This window comes from Somniosus microcephalus, chromosome 13 (assembly GCF_052327205.1).
Source record: "Somniosus microcephalus isolate GS21.2 chromosome 13, FLI_Smic_1.0, whole genome shotgun sequence".
NCBI classification, from domain to species: Eukaryota; Metazoa; Chordata; class Chondrichthyes; order Squaliformes; family Somniosidae; genus Somniosus; species Somniosus microcephalus.
This window is the reverse complement of record NC_140999.1, coordinates 194458810-194476041: the sequence shown is the minus strand read 5'-3', so window position 1 is coordinate 194476041 and position 17232 is coordinate 194458810. Positions and strand designations below refer to the sequence as shown.

The following is a 17232-nucleotide window of genomic DNA, read 5'->3' as shown; positions in this document are numbered from 1 at the left end:
GGCCAGTTGCTAGGGGATGGCTGGCTGTTGCCGGGTGCCGGCTGTGTCAGGGCTGCTCAGAGGGAGGGCAGCCATTTTGTGTAGAGCCTCTCCACCCGAGAAACAGGCTGCACAAAATGTCCGCTCACACTTGGCACCTTTAATTCCAGTGAGTCACGCTCACGTTGTGACACTCCAGGGCGATAAGAGATCAGATCGTGGGTGTCTGATATCAGCCTCGCAGTAAGATTATTCTGTGACTGAAAGGAGAGAGAGCTAAAAGCATCCTTGGCCCAGGCTCGTGTGAGATGGCAAAACAATTAGCTCTGATTTCAGACAGTTAACGTCACCACTGATCTGTTTTTAAACTGGACGGTCTTAGCTTTCAGTGGGGTGTCCAAAATCTTCAGCATGTAAACCGGACACCAACAAATCTGGTTTAAAAATAGAAGTCTCTTTTCTGCCTCCACGTATTTCTGTTTCTCACAATGTGGCAACCACGATCAACAAGGTTTTGAATTAATTTTCATTTTGCAGAAAAGCAAACATCAAATGTGTGAGACAGTCTCACTCCACCGTGGCAAATATAGGCCAGGAAACCGGAGAGAACTCCCCTGGTTATCCATGAAATAATGGCCGTGGGATCTTTTACACCCACCTGAGAGAGCAGGCCTGGCCTAGGTTTAACATTAAAAAAAAATTTGTTCCTGGGATGTGGGCGTCGCTGGCAAGGCCAGCATTTATTGCCCATCCCTAATTGCCCCTTGAGAAGGTGGTGGTGAGCCGCCTTCTTGAACCGCTGCAGTCCGTGTGGTGAAGGAGCTCCCACAGTGCCGTTAGGGAGGGAGTTCCAGGATTTTTGACCCAGTGACGATGAAGGAACAGCCGATATATTTCCAAGTCAGGATGGTGTGTGACTTGGAGGTGGTGGTGTTCCCTAGTCCTGCTGCCATTGTCGTTCTAGGTTGTAGAGGTCACAGGTATGGGAGGTGCTGTCAAAAGACAGCCCCTCAGTACTGCTCCTCTGAGAGTGCAGCGCTCCCTCAGTACTGCCCCTCCGACAGTGCGGCGCTCTCCCAGTACTGCCCCTCTGACGGTGCCACACTCCCTCAGTACTGCCTCTCTGACAGTGCCACACTCCCTCAGTACTGCCCCTCCGACAGTGCAGCACTCCCTCAGTACTGCCCCTCTGACAGCGCAGCGCTCCCTCAGTACTGCCCCTCCGACAATGCCACACTTCCTCAGTACTGCCCCTCCAATAGTGCAGCGCTCCATCAGTACTGCGCCTTTGACAGTGCAGCGCTCCCTCAGTACTGCTCCTCCGACAGTGCAGCACTCCCTGAGTACTGCCCCTCCGACAGTGCAGCGTTCCCTCACTACTGCCCCTCCGACAATGCCACACTTCCTCAGTACTGCCCCTCCGACAGTGCGGCGCTCCCTCAGTACTGCCCCTCCACAGTGCAGCGCTCCATCAGTACTGCCCCTCCGACAGTGCGGCGCTCCCTCAGTACTGCCCCTGCGACAGTAGGGTGCTCCCTCAGTACTGCCCCTCCGACAGTGCGGCGCTCCCTCAGTACTGCCCCTCCGACAGTGCGGCGCTCCCTCAGTACTGCCCCTCCGACAGTGCGGCGCTCCCTCAGTACTGCCCCTCCGACAGTGCAGCACTCCCTCAGTACTGCCCCTCCGACAGTGCAGTGCTCCCTCAGTACTGCCCCTCCGACAGTGCAGCACTCCGTCAGTACTGCCCCTCCGACAGTGCGGCGCTCCCTCAGTACTGCCCCTCCGACAGTGCAGCGCTCCATCAGTACTGCCCCTCCGACAGTGCAGTGCTCCCTCAGTACTGCCCCTCCACAGTGCAGTGCTCCCTCAGTACTGCCCCTCCGACAGTGCGGCGCTCCCTCAGTACTGCCCCTCCGACAGTGCAGTGCTCCCTCAGTACTGCCCCTCCGACAGTGCAGTGCTCCCTCAGTACTGCCCCTCCGACAGTGCGGTGCTCCCTCAGTACTGCCCCTCCGACAGTGCAGTGCTCCCTCAGTACTGCCCCTCCGACAGTGCAGTGCTCCCTCAGTACTGCCCCTCCGACAGTGCAGTGCTCCCTCAGTACTGCCCCTCCACAGTGCAGTGCTCCCTCAGTACTGCCCCTCCGACAGTGCAGTGCTCCCTCAGTACTGCCCCTCCACAGTGCAGTGCTCCCTCAGTACTGCCCCTCCACAGTGCAGTGCTCCCTCAGTACTGCCCCTCCGACAGTGCAGTGCTCCCTCAGTACTGCCCCTCCGACAGTGCAGTGCTCCCTCAGTACTGCCCCTCCGACAGTGCAGTGCTCCCTCAGTACTGCCCCTCCACAGTGCAGTGCTCCCTCAGTACTGCCCCTCCGACAGTGCAGTGCTCCCTCAGTACTGCCCCTCCGACAGTGCAGTGCTCCCTCAGTACTGCCCCTCCGACAGTGCAGCACTCCCTCAGTACTGCCCCTCTGACAGTGCAGTGCTCCCTCAGTACTGCCCCTCCGACAGTGCAGTGCTCCCTCAGTACTGCCCCTCCGACAGTGCAGTGCTCCCTCAGTACTGCCCCTCTGACAGTGCGGCGCTCCCTCAGTACTGCCCCTCCGACAGTGCAGCACTCCCTCAGTACTGCCCCTCCGACAGTGCGGCGCTCCCTCAGTACTGCCCCTCCGACAGTGCAGCACTCCCTCAGTACTGCCCCTCCGACAGTGCGGTGCTCCCTCAGTACTGCCCCTCTGACAGTGCGGCGCTCCCTCAGTACTGCCCCTCCGACAGTGCGGCGCTCCCTCAGTACTGCCCCTCCGACAGTGCAGTGCTCCCTCAGTACTGCCCCTCCGACAGTGCGGTGCTCCCTCAGTACTGCCCCTCCGACAGTGCAGTGCTCCCTCAGTACTGCCCCTCCGACAGTGCGGCGCTCCCTCAGTACTGCCCCTCCGACAGTGCAGCACTCCCTCAGTACTGCCCCTCCGACAGTGCAGTGCTCCCTCAGTACTGCCCCTCTGACAGTGCGGCGCTCCCTCAGTACTGCCCCTCCGACAGTGCGGCGCTCCCTCAGTACTGCCCCTCCGACAGTGCGGCGCCCCCTCAGTACTGTCCCTCCGAGAGTGCAGTGCTCCCTCAGTACTGCCCCTGCGACAGTGCGGCGCCCCCTCAGTACTGTCCTGGGAGTGTCAGTCTGGATTTTGTGATCAAGTCTCTGGAATGGGGACTGTGAACCCACAACTTTCTCACACCAGAGCGAGAGTGCTGCCCACTGAGCCTCGCCTGACACGGTGAACAATCCCTGCCATCTTATAGAGTCATAGAGTAATACAGCACGGATAGAGGCCCTTCGGCCCATCGTGTCCGCGCCGGCCATCAAGCCCTGTCTAATCTAATCCCATATTCCAGCATTTGGCCCGTAGCCTTGTATGCTATGGCATTTCAAGTGCACATCCAAATGCATCTTAAATGTTGTGAGGGTTTCTGCCTCCACAACCCTTTCAGGCAGTGAGTTCCAGACTCCAACCACCCTCTGGGTGAAAAAGTTCTTTCTCAAATCCCCTCTAAACCTCCCGCCCTTTACCTTGAATCTATGCCCCCTAGTTATTGACCCCTCTACTAAGGGAAAAAGCTCCTCAGCATCCATCCTATCTATGCCCCTCATAATTTTGTACACCTCAATCATGTCCCCCCTCAGCCTCCTCTGTTCCAAGGAAAACAAACCCAACCTGCCCAGTCTCTCTTCATAGCTGAAGCGCTCCAGCCCTGGTAACATCCTGGTGAACCTCCTCTGCACCCTCTCTAACGCGATCACATCCTTCCTGTAGTGTGGCGACCAGAACTGCACACAGTATTCCAGCTGTGGCCTAACCAGTGTTTTATACAGCTCCATCATAACCTCCTTGCTCTTATATTCAATGCCTCGGCTAATGAAGGCAAGTATCCCATATGCCTTTTTTACCACCTTATCCACCTGTTCCGCCGCCTTCAGGGATCTGTGTACTTGCACACCCAGATCCCTCTGACCCTCCGTCTTGCCTAGGGTCTTTCCATTCATTGTGTATTCCTTTGCCTTGTTAGTCCCCCCAAAGTGCATCACCTCGCACTTTTCCGGGTTAAATTCCATTTGCCACTGTTCCGCCCATCTGACCAACCCATCTATATCGTCCTGCAGACTGAGGCTACCCTCCTCGCTATTTACCACCCTACCAATTTTTGTATCATCCGCGAACTTACTGATCATACCCTTTACATTCATATCCAAGTCATTAATGTAGACCACAAACAGCAAGGGACCCAGCACCGATCCCTGTGGTACCCCACTGGCCACAGGCTTCCAGTCACAAAAACAACCTTCGACCATCACCCTCTGCCTTCTGCCACTAAGCCAGTTTTGTATCCAATGTGCCAAGGCACCCTAGATTCCATGGGCTCTTACCTTCTTGACCAGTCTCCTGTGCGGGACTTTATCGAAGGCCTTACTGAAATCCATGTATACCACATCCACTGCGTTACCCTCATCCACACACCTAGTCACCCCCTCAAAAAATTCAATCAAATTAGTCAGACATGATCTTCCCTTGACAAAGCTATGTTGACTATCCCTGATTAATCCTTGCCTCTCCAAGTGGAGACAAATTTTGTCCCTCAGGATTTTTTCCAATAATTTTCCTACCACTGATGTTAGGCTCACTGGCCTGTAGTTCCCCGGTTTTTCCCTACTACCCTTCTTGAATAATGGTACTACATTAGCGGTTCTCCAGTCCTCTGGCACATCCCCTGTGGCCAGAGAGGTCCTGAATATATGTGTTAGAGCCCCCGCAATCTCCTCCTTTGCCTCACACAGCAGCCTGGGATACATTTCATCCGGGCCTGGGGATTTATCCATTTTTAGGCCAGCTAAAACCGCCAATACCTCCTCCCTCTCGATGTTAATATGTTCGAGCATATCACAGTCCCCCCGCCCTATTTCTATGTCTACATCGTCCTTCTCCATAGTGAAAACAGATGCAAAAAATTCATTGAGAACCCCTGCTGCATCTTCCGGCTCCACACACAGATTGCCACTTTTGTCCCTAATGGGCCCTATTTTTTCCCTAGTTATCCTCTTACCCTTAATATACTTATAAAACATCTTCGGATTTTCCTTTATTTTGCTCGCCAGTGTTATTTCATGGCCCCTCCTTGATCTCCTAATTTCTTTTTTAAGTATCCCCCTGCACTTTTTGTACTCCTCTAGGGCTTCCTCCGTCTTTAGCCTTTTGTATCTACCAAAAGCCCCCCTTTTTTTCCTAATCCATTCTCGTATATCCCCTGACATCCAAGGTTCCCTGTGGTTTTTGGAACCACCCTTGACCTTTACGGGAACATGTTGCCATTGTATGGTCTTCTGCAGACATTGTTGCAGGTTCGGTGCTCGGTGCATGTGCCGTGCATCGGGCGTGGAATCGAGGAGAGCCGGGCGGCTGACTTCATTCCGCAACCCGCAGAATTCCTGTTCTCAGCCCAGTGTGCCTTGGGGAGGCGAAAGTGGAGGCCCGGCTCGAGGAGGGGGAGGACATGTGCATTCAGCGGGGTGTGAGGTTCCCCCACATCACCCCACCTCACCCAAGCTGGGCTCAAACTCTGAGCCAAACAGAGCATTGAAACCCGAGGTTTAGCGCCTGGTGTGTGCCGCGTTCCCTGATCCCACTTGAACCAGCAGTGATGACGTTTACAATTGGTCTGAGTACCCTGGGGTTAGCGAGTGGGGAAAATATGCACTCCTGATCGCTACCCAGTAAATACCCCAAGAGCCGCTGCGAAGACACTGTGTGTAGATGTTGGGCGAGGAGCAGATTGGCCTTGGCTGTGATGCACTCTATGGTGGAATAGCCCATGGACACTCACTGTTTGGGCCGACGCATGAGGAATGGCCCATTGAACGAGGTGTAGGGGAGGGAGGGACGGCGAAGCAAGAGTAAGAGTCAGAAAATTGCAGTCGAAGGTTATTTAGAAGGCAGAGTGAGAGATGGAGCGCATTCAAAACTGACCGCTGTCAGAGGCACCAGGGGAAAGAGCATCAAATGTCGCTGTGATTCCTTTGTCCTGATCCGAGTTCTTTCTGCTGATAGATGCTATGGTTCAAAGGTTGGAAGGTCGAACGCAAGGAGGGCAACGCCAATGGGGTGACACTCCTGGAAGCCCTGGATACTATCCTGCCCCCGACACGCCCCACCTCCAAACCGCTGCGTCTGCCACTCCAGGATGTTTACAAGATTGGAGGTAAGGAGCCAGCCTTGGGTGATACGGGCAGAGGCAGCAGGATCAGGAAATCCCGCCGAGAAATCCCGCCGATATCAGTGGCTGTTGGGATGATTCTTTGGGTTCTCATAGCACACACACCAAGAGCTAGGAATACCACTGGGACCCAGTATTGCGTGCAGTGTGCGCTGATTCCTGGGCGGAAGTGCGGCATATGCCATATTGGCTAGGGTGCCCTGTAGTTGCCCACACCAACCTGGTTAACTCTTGGTGTCAGTCGTGGCTCAGTGGGCAGCACCCCGGCCTCTGAGTCAGAAGATTGTGGGTTCAAGTCCCACTCCAGAGACTCGCGCACAATAATCCAGACTAACACTCCAGTGCAGTACTGAGGGAGCGCCGCACTGTCGGAGGGGCAGTACTGAGGGAGCGCCGCACTGTCGGAGGGGCAGTACTGAGGGAGCGCCGCACTGTCAGAGGGGCAGTACTGAGGGAGCGCCGCACTGTCGGAGGGGCAGTACTGAGGGAGCGCCGCACTGTCGGAGGGGCAGTACTGAGGGAGCGCTGCACTGTCGGAGGGGCAGTACTGAGGGAGCGCCGCACTGTCGGAGGGGCAGTACTGAGGGAGCGCTGCACTGTCGGAGGGGCAGTACTGAGGGAGTGCTGCACTGTCGGAGGGGCAGTACTGAGGGAGTGCCGCACTGTTGGAGGGTCAGTACTGAGGGAGCGCCGCACTGTCGGAGGGGCAGTACTGAGGGAGCGCTGCACTGTCGGAGGGGCAGTACTGAGGGAGTGCTGCACTGTTGGAGGGGCAGTACTGAGGGAGCGCCGCACTGTCGGAGGGGCAGTACTGAGGGAGCGCCGCACTGTCGGAGGGGCAGTACTGAGGGAGCGCTGCACTGTCGGAGGGGCAGTACTGAGGGAGCGCCGCACTGTCGGAGGGGCAGTACTGAGGGAGCGCCGCACTGTCGGAGGGGCAGTACTGAGGGAATGCCGCACTGTCGGAGGGGCAGTACTGAGGGAGCGCCGCACTGTCGGAGGGTCAGTACTGAGGGAGCGCTGCACTGTCGGACGGGCAGTACTGAGGGAGCGCCGCACTGTCGGAGGGTCAGTACTGAGGGAGCGCCGCACTGTCGGAGGGGCAGTACTGAGGGAGCGCCGCACTGTCGGAGGGGCAGTACTGAGGGAGCGCCGCACTGTCGGAGGGGCAGTACTGAGGGAGCGCCGCACTGTCGGAGGGGCAGTACTGAGGGAGCGCCGCACTGTCGGAGGGGCAGTACTGAGGGAGTGCTGCACTGTCGGAGGGGCAGTACTGAGGGAGCGCCGCACTGTCGGAGGGTCGGTACTGAGGGAGCGCTGCACTGTCGGACGGGCAGTACTGAGGGAGCGCCGCACTGTCGGAGGGTCAGTACTGAGGGAGCGCCGCACTGTCGGAGGGGCAGTACTGAGGGAGCGCCGCACTGTCGGAGGGGCAGTACTGAGGGAGCGCCGCACTGTCGGAGGGGCAGTACTGAGGGAGCGCCGCACTGTCGGAGGGGCAGTACTGAGGGAGCGCCGCACTGTCGGAGGGGCAGTACTGAGGGAGCGCCGCACTGTCGGAGGGGCAGTACTGAGGGAGCGCCGCACTGTCGGAGGGTCTGTATTTCGGATGAGACATGAGCGGGGAGAAATTCAGTCGCGCCCCCTTTGGGGCACTAAGTTTGCCGGGGCCCCTCCCTCCTGGGGCGCTCCCATTGAATATCGCGGCGCTACGTGCAACAGCGCCATACTCGTCGGCACGTAGCGCCGCGGTACTGCAGGCACCCCTCCCCTGATTAAAGGGGAGGGGCATTGCGCAGCGCACACCGGGGCCCTGCTCGACCACTGGGGAGCGGGGTGCTGGCAAAAGATCGCGGCCGGCACCCTGAAGGAAAAAGGGGCAGGTGCTGGCATTCGGGCTCCAAGAAAATGGCCGCCTGACAGCTGCCCTTTAATTTGCGCCGTCGCGGCTGCAGAAACACCACCCTGACCCTGTCGGACATATCGTCCGGCGATAGGTCAGTGGGCGCATCCGAAGCTTGCGGCAGGGATGCGAGGGCCGCTGCGCACGGCGACGACATCATCGCCGGAGGCGCAGCTTTCCAGGGCGCTACCAGCTACCGCCCCTGCTGAATTCCGCAGGAGGCGTTAGCAGCGCCGCGCCCGGGCATGAGGGGCTTTGTGACCTGGGGCGCTAACGGGTGGCGCAAAGCCACCCAGTTTTCCCCCCCCGAGGTGTTAAACTGAGGTCCCATCTGCCCCCTCAAGTGTATGTAAAAGATCCCACGGCCACTATTTCAGAAGAGATGGGGAGTTCACCCCGGTGTCCCGGCCAATATTTATCCCTCAACCAACATCACTAAAACAGTTGCTGCTGGGATGGGCAAAAAAAACTCAGCTTGACAGCCTCGCCCACAACCCGAAAGTGAACCAAATAAGAATAGAAATTGATCCATGTGGTTTCTCAATAGCTTGGCCTGGGGTTATAATGGGACTGTGTAACACACTGCAGCAGCTTTAAAGGTGGGACCCATGCTGTGATGTCTGTGGCTGTGGGCCAGCGAAGCAGCACATTGGATGGGCCGAATGGCCCTTTCTTGTTCCTCCCTTACGTTCCTTCAATAGTCTAAGCCACTGAGATTGGCCTGAACATCAGGTGAGGACAAGATGAAGCTTTGACTGTGATGGGCTTCATGGTGGAATGGCCGGCCATCACCCAATCCCGCGGCTCACACGTTGAAGAATGGCCAGCTGTGGGTTATGGTGCTGGAGGGCTGCTCCCCCAGGGGTTACGTACAACAACTGGAGTCCAGGAGCAGGAGAAAATCCTAACCCCAACGCTAATCTGAGCTCTACCCCCTGCCCCAACCTCAACCCCAATCTCAACCCCAACCCCCAAACCCCAACCCTAACCCTAATTCTAAACCTTCCCTTGTAAAGTTTGTGTGTTGTACGATTGGCGTTGCGTACATTGGTGACAGTAGCGGGTGTTTGTGGTTTGTCGGCAGGCATCGGCACGGTTCCTGTTGGGCGTGTGGAGACGGGCGTGCTGAAACCGGGCATGGTGGTGACCTTTGCCCCAGTCAACATCACGACGGAGGTGAAGTCGGTGGAGATGCACCATGAGGCCCTGACCGAGGCCCTGCCCGGCGACAACGTGGGCTTCAACGTGAAGAACGTGTCGGTCAAAGATGTTCGCCGTGGCAACGTGTGCGGAGACAGCAAAAACGACCCGCCCATGGAAGCTTGCACCTTCACTGCCCAGGTGGGTCACACTGAGCACAGAGATTCATCACGGGGAAGGTGGGGGGCCGTGCGGCGGAAGGTGGGGGGCACAGTGAGACACAGAGGCATCGCTGAGCCAATCTCACATTACTCGCAGGGAGCGCTGTTGGCCAGTTTTGGAGCATGCCAGGGGTCAGGGAGCAGGGGTCAGTAGCAGGGGTCAGGGAGCAGATGTCAGGGAGCCCTGTTGGCCAGTTTTGGAGCATGCCAGGGGTCAGGGAGCAGGGGTCAGTAGCAGGGGTCAGGGAGCAGATGTCAGGGAGCCCTGTTGGCCAGTTTTGGAGCAATGCCAGGGAGCAGGAGGCAGGGAGGAGAGATCAGGGAGCAGAGGTCCGATATCAGGGGTCAGGGAGCACTGTTGGTAAGTTTTTAGGGACATGGCCAGGGAGCAAGGGTCAGGTAACGGAGGTCAGGGAGTTCTGTTTTGGAGCATGACCATGGAGACCGGAGGAAAAGGAACCAATTAACCTTGGGAGAGTTCAGGGAGATTTGGACCTCTCCCATTTCACCCAAAAAACACCACAGACTTTTCACCTTTATAGTCAACCCTACAGCAGAGAGAACAAACTCATTCTAATAATGGACTACCTCTGAGACAGTGGGAGAGACACTGTCCTTTCACACTCTGGGACAGTGGGTCACACACTGGTCCTTTCACACTCTGGGACAGTGGGTCACACACTGTCCTTTCACACTCTGGGACAGTGGGTCACACACTGTCCTTTCACACTCTGGGACAGTGGGTCACACACTGTCCTTTCACACTCTGGGACAGTGGGTCAGACACTGTCCTTTCACACACTGGTCCTTTCACACTCTGGGACAGTGGGTCACACACTGTCCTTTCACACTCTGGGACAGTGGGTCAGACACTGTCCTTTCACACACTGGTCCTTTCACACTCTGGGACAGTGGGTCACACACTGTCCTTTCACACTCTGGGACAGTGGGTCACACACTGTCCTTTCACACTCTGGGACAGTGGGTCAGACACTGTCCTTTCACACACTGGTCCTTTCACACTCTGGGACAGTGGGACAGACACTGTCCTTTCACACTCTGGGACAGTGAGTCACACACTGTCCTTTCACACTCTGGGACAGTGAGTCACACACTGTCCATTCACACTCTGGGACAGTGGGTCACACACGGTCCTTCCACACTCTGGGACAGTGGGTCACACACTGTCCTTTCACACTCTGGGACAGTGGGTCACACACTGTCCTTTCACACTCTGGGACAGTGGGACAGACACTGTCCTTTCACACTCTGGGACAGTGAGTCACACACTGTCCATTCACACTCTGGGACAGTGGGTCACACACTGTCCTTTCACACTCTGGGACAGTGGGTCACACACTGTCCTTTCACACTCTGGGACAGTGGGTCACACACTGTCCTTTCACACTCTGGGACAGTGGGCCACACACTGTCCGTTCACACTCTGGGACAGTGGGTCACACACTGTCCTTTCACACTCTGGGACAGTGGGTCAGACACTGTCCTTTCACACTCTGGGACAGTGGGTCACACACTGTCCTTTCACACTCTGGGACAGTGGGTCACACACTGTCCTTTCACACTCTGGGACAGCGGGTCACACACTGTCCTTTCACACTCTGGGACAGTGGGTCACACACTGTCCTTTCACACTCCGGGACAGTGGGTCACACACTGTCCTTTCACACTCCGGGACAGTGGGTCACACACTGTCCTTTCACACTCCGGGACAGTGGGTCACACACTGTCCTTTCACACTCTGGGACAGTGGGTCAGACACTGTCCTTTCACACTCCGGGACAGTGGGTCACACACTGTCCTTTCACACTCTGGGACAGTGGGTCAGACACTGTCCTTTCACACTCCGGGACAGTGGGTCACACACTGTCCTTTCACACTCTGGGACAGTGGGTCAGACACTGTCCTTTCACACTCTGGGACAGTGGGTCACACACTGTCCTTTCACACTCCGGGACAGTGGGTCACACACTGTCCTTTCACACTCTGGGACTGGTTGGCTCAGTGGGAAAGGGGGATGAGGAGTATCGGTAGAATGGGTGAGTAAAAATGGCAAATGAATTTCAAAGTAAGTGTGAGATGGTGTATTTTATTAGGAAGAATAAGGAGGTCACAAATTCCTTGGATAATACGAATCTAAATGGGGTAGAGGAACAGAGAGATCGGGGGTTACAGATACACAAATCACTAAAAGTAGTGATGCAGGCTAATAAGGCAACACATTAAAAAAAACAAGCTCGAGGGATCATTTCTACAGGGATTGAATTGAAAAGCAGAGAAGTGATGTTAAACTTGTATAGAACCTTGGTTAGACCACACTCGGAGCACTGTGTGCAGTTCTGGTCTCCATATTATCAAAAGGATATCGAGGCACTGGAGTAATGTAAAAAATATTTACAAGAATGATACCATAACGGAGAGGTTATAACTATCAGGAGAGACTGAACAGGCTGGGGCTCTTCTCTAGAAAAGAGATTGAGTAATGACCCGATAGAGGTCTTCAAGATTATGAAGGGGTTCGATAGGGTAGACGTAGAGAAGATGTTTCCACTTGTGGGGAAGACCAGAACAAGGGGCCATCAATATAAGAGAGTCACTAATAAATCCAACAGGGAATTGAGGAGAAACTTCTTTACCCAGAGAGTGGTGAGAATGTGGAACTCGCTGCCACAGGGAGTGGTTGAGGTGAATAGCAGAGATACATTTAAGGGGAAGCTGGATAAACACACGAGGGAGAAAGGAATAGAAGGATATGCTGATGAGGTGAGATGAAGAGGGTGGGAGGAGGCTCGTGTGGAGCATAAACACCGGCACGGGCCTGTTGGGCCGAATGGCCTGTTTCTGTGTGTAAATTTGTTGTAATTTAGTTGCGAGCATTTCCCAGCGGCACACAGTTTAGCCGCAGTGTTAACGGTACGTGTGCCTGTGTCTGCAGGTGATTATCCTGAACCACCCTGGTCAGATCAGTGCCGGATACTCCCCAGTCATCGACTGCCACACCGCCCACATCGCCTGCAAGTTCGCAGAGCTGAAGGAGAAGATCGACCGGCGTTCTGGCAAGAAGCTGGAGGACAATCCCAAGACCTTGAAGTCTGGTGATGCCGCGATTGTGGAGATGTCTCCTGGGAAACCGATGTGTGTGGAGAGCTTTTCCAAATATCCCCCTCTCGGTGAGTACCCGTGTGCGGATATAGAGACCTCAGGACATCCCAAAGTACTTCACAGCTGTAATGTAGGAAACGTGACAGCCAATTTGTGCACAGCAAGCTCCCACAAACAGCAATGTGATATTGACCGGATAACCTGTTTTAGTGATGGTGGCTGAGGGATAAACATTGGCCCCAGGACACCGGGGAGAACTCCCCCTGCTTTCGTCGAAAATTGACTTTGGGATCTTTTACATCCACCTGAGGGAGATGGGGCCTCGGTTTAATGTCTCATCCGAAAGATGCCACCTCTGATTGTGCGGCACTCCCTCAGTACTGCCCCTCCGACAGTGGCGCTCCCTCAGTACTGCCCCTCCGACAGTGGCGCTCCCTCAGTACCACCCCTCCGACAGTGCAGTGCTCCCTCAGTACTGCCCCTCTGACAGTGCGGCGCTCCCTCAGTACTGCCCCTCCGACAGTGCGGTGCTCCCTCAGTACTGCCCCTCCGACAGTGCGGCGCTCCCTCAGTACTGCCCCTCCGACAGTGCGGCGCTCCCTCAGTACTGCCCCTCCGACAGTGCGGCGCTCCCTCAGTACTGCCCCTCCGACAGTGCGGTGCTCCCTCAGTACTGCCCCTCTGACAGTGTGGTGCTCCCTCAGTACTGCCCCTCCGACAGTGCGGCGCTCCCTCAGTACTGCCCCTCCGACAGTGCGGTGCTCCCTCAGTACTGCATTGGAGTGTCAGTCTGGATTATGTGCTCAAGTTTCTTGGAGTGAGCGCTTCAACCCACAACCTTCTGACTCAGGCGAGCCTGCTCCCCACTGAGCCGCGGCTGACGTTACCGCATCCATTGCTCTGGCGCCCCCCACCGCCCCCCCCCATCATCATTCAATGCTAATCTGACTTCCCTCGTCTGGTCTTCCAGGGCGATTCGCCGTTCGTGACATGAGGCAGACGGTTGCCGTGGGCGTAATTAAGAACGTGGAGAAGAAAGCCACCAGTGCTGGCAAGGTCACCAAGTCTGCCCAGAAGGCTCAGAAAGTTCAGGGTAAATGAATCGGACGCCCCGACACCACCAGCACCAAACCAACAACCCGAAAAGTCCACCCCGCCCCGAAAGGGCATTTCTGTACATCTGCTTGTCAAAGCTCACTGGTGAACGACTGGATGTTAACTATTAAAGTCCAATGGAAGTTTTTTAAGAGGAAAAGCATGTCCCAGCATTTGTGAGGCAACCAGTTAGTTTTATCAATAAACAGATGCAACCACACCAACCTAATGCGTCACTTGTGCTTTCTTGAGGTTAGCCGCAGCTGCGAAGTAACGTGCTGGGTTTAGGGGTTACGTTGGTGAAGTGTTACTGGACGGGTAATGGTGAGCTCCAATCCCACCCTGGCAGCTTGAGATGTTTGAAATCAGTAATAAATAAAAAAATCTAGAAATTAAAATCCGGTCTCAGTAAAAGTGACGGTGAAACTGTCGGATTATCGTAAAAACCCAACGGGTTCACTGACATCCTTTAGGGAAGGAAGCCTGCCGTCCTTACCTGGTCTGGGCCTATAGGTGACTCCAGACCCACACCAACGTAGGTAAATAGATTTGAAATACAGATCATTGATAATCTAACTGACAGGCTCAAGGGGCTGAACGGCCTGGCTCTAATTGTAAGGTTATGTCCCCTTGTCTGGACTCCGCCCACCAGAGGGAACAGTCTCTCTCTCGACCCTATTGAATATTTTTATCATTTTAAACACCTCGATCAGATCACCCCTTAATCTTCTACACTCGAGGGGAATACAAGCCAAGTCTGTGCAACCTGTCTGTCGGGGGTTTTGGTTTGGGGTTTGTGTCTGGCCAGTCAGGCGTATCTGAGCTGCTCCAGCCCCGTGCGGTTTGAATCGCTTCCCCTCTGGTTCTGACCACCGGACTTATTACGAGCAGCGATACAAACAAAGTGGTTTGGTGCAAAGAAAACCAATGTTTATTAAAATAGAGAAAAATAAACACTATACAGAGGAAATCACTATGTATGTAACACAATTACACTTAGCGGGGGAGGAGAAACGGACACATCGAGGGAAAATGACTAAAATGACAATTTTAGCAATCCCCTTAACTCCCACACTTTACACCTATCTAAGTTGTCTTACGATGGGCCAGAACGTTTATGCTCACCAGTCTTGGATGTTAGAACGCCTGCTCCGTGCCCCGTTGCCTGCCGATGTCTTTAGGGTTTTCACCGCCCAGAGCAGAGATACCCCAGTGATTTAAAATGTAACTGCTGGTATCCTGCTTCCCTGGACGGGCGCTTCGTCGTCTATCTCCTTGATGGTAAGGCAGGGCACCGGAGTCCAGGCGAGAGAGAGCGAGAGATGGCTTCCCGAGGGACTACTTATACCCCTTTCTGGGAGCCCTTATCACCTGTCAGTTCAGCTTGTTTCTTTGCCTGACCTGAACGTGTTGAAGATGATACAAAGGAAACCGATCTGGGCCCATCGACCTGGATGGCAGGTTAATCGGTCTTTAAACGTCCCATAAGTGTTTTCCTTTGTGTAACTGGTCTTGTGATGGGGCCATTCCAGTTTTAATGCCCCGTTGATCGTTTCCAAACAGCGTTGAAGTCAACTAACGAAGGTCTGAATGCAGCTATTACCCGTTGATTATCTGTGCAAACGGCCTTGATGGGTTTTAATCAGAGGCCCGAATGCCACTGTTTGCTTCTCATACATAAATGCAGAAGGCCTGCCTGCCTTCTAATTTCTGGAACATTCCTTCTTTGTCAGTCCAAACCTGAACTTTGCAGGCCTTGGCCATGAGGTTGACCGCAGCCATCTCGTTGGGCCCTGGAAACATAGAAACATAGAAGATAGGAGCAGGAGTAGGCCATTCGGCCCTTCGAGCCTGCTCCGCCATTCAATGTGATCATGGCTGATCATCCATATTCAGTACCCTGTCCCTGCCTTCTCCCCATATCCCTTGATCCCTTTAGCCTCAAGAAATATATCCAACTCTTTCTTGAATATATTTAATGAACTAGCCTCCACCGCCCTCTGTGGCAGAGAATTCCACAGGTTCACCACTCTCTGGGTGAAGAAATTCCTCCTCATTTCAGTCCTAAATGGCTTACCCCTTATCCTTAGACTATGACCCCTGGTTCTGGACTCCCCGGCCATCAGAAACGTCCTTCCTGCATCTAGTCTGTCCAGACCTGACAGAATTTTATAGGTTTCGATGAGATCCCCTCTCAATCTTCTAAACTCCAGTGAGTATAAGCCCAATCGACACAATCTCTCCTCATACGTCATTCCTGCCATCCCAGGTATCAGCCTGGTGAATCTTCGCTGCACTCCCTCCATGGCAAGAACGTCCTTCCTCAGGTAAGGTGACCAAAACTGCACACAATACTCAAGGTGCGGTCTCACCAAGGCCCTGTACAACTGTAGCAAGACATCCTTGTTCCTGTACTCGAACCCTCTTGCTACGAAGGCCAACATACCATTTGCCTTCTTAACCGCCTGCTGCACCTGCATGCTTACCTTCAGCGACTGGTGCACAAGGACACCCAGGTCTCTTTGCACTTCCCCTTCTCCCAATCTATTGCCATTCAAATAATAATCTGCCTTCCTGTTTTTGCCACCAAAGTGGATAACCTCACATTTATCCACATTATAGTGCATTTGCCATGTTTCTGCCCAATCACCTAACCTGTCCAAATCGTACTGGAGTTTCCCGACATCCTCCTCGCAGCTTACCCTCCCGCCCAGCTTTGTGTCATCTGCAAATTTGGAGATATTACATCCAATTCCCTCGTCCAGATCATTAATATATATAGTGAACAGCTGGGGTCCTAGGACCGATCCTTGCGGTACCCCGTCACTGCCTGTCACTCGGAAAACGACCCGTTTATTCCAACTCTTTGCTTTCTGTCTGCCAACACTTCTCTATCCAAGTCAATACCTTGCCCCCAATCCCATGTGCCTTAATTTTGCACGCTAATCTCTTGTGTGGGACGTTATCGAAAGCCTTCTGAAAGTCCAAATACACCACATCCACTGGTTCTCCCTTATCTATTTTACCAGTTACATCCTCAAAAAATTCCAGTAGATTAGTCAAGCATGATTTACCTTTTGTAAATCCATGTTGACTTTGTCCGATCCTGTCACTGCTTTCCAAGGTCTCTGCTATTACATCTTTTATAATAGACTCTAGCATTTTCCCCACTACCGATGTCAGGCTTACCGGTCTATAATTCCCCGCTTTTTCTCTACCACCTTTTTTGAATAGTGGGGTAACATTAGCTACCCTCCAATCCATGGGTACCGTTCCAGAGCCTATCGAGTTCTGGAAGATGACCAGCAATGCATCTACTATTTCCAGGGCCACTTCCTTAAGTACCCTGGGATGTAGATTATCAGGCCCTGGGGATTTATCGGCCTTCAGTCCCATCAATTTTCCTAACACCATTTTCCTACAAATACTGATTTCTTTCAGTTCCTCTCTTTCATCAGACCCCATGTTCCCCGGCATCTCTGGGAGGTTATTTGTGTCCTCCTTTGTGAAGACA

General features: G+C 54.2%; 1 protein-coding gene across 1 annotated transcript in view; it reads left to right on the top strand.

Moving 5' to 3' along the window:
- The window catches only part of LOC147108939 (elongation factor 1-alpha 2), a 36240-nt gene extending 22298 nt beyond the window's left edge, over positions 1-13942 (top strand). Inside the window, exons 5-8 of the mRNA XM_086005904.1 lie at positions 6074-6224; positions 9227-9483; positions 12457-12691; positions 13594-13942. Coding sequence (XP_085862030.1) covers positions 6074-6224; positions 9227-9483; positions 12457-12691; positions 13594-13724 — 774 coding nt within the window. The 3' untranslated portion in view covers positions 13725-13942. The remainder of the gene's footprint in view (positions 1-6073; positions 6225-9226; positions 9484-12456; positions 12692-13593) is intronic.
- The last annotated feature ends 3290 nt before the right edge of the window (positions 13943-17232 follow it).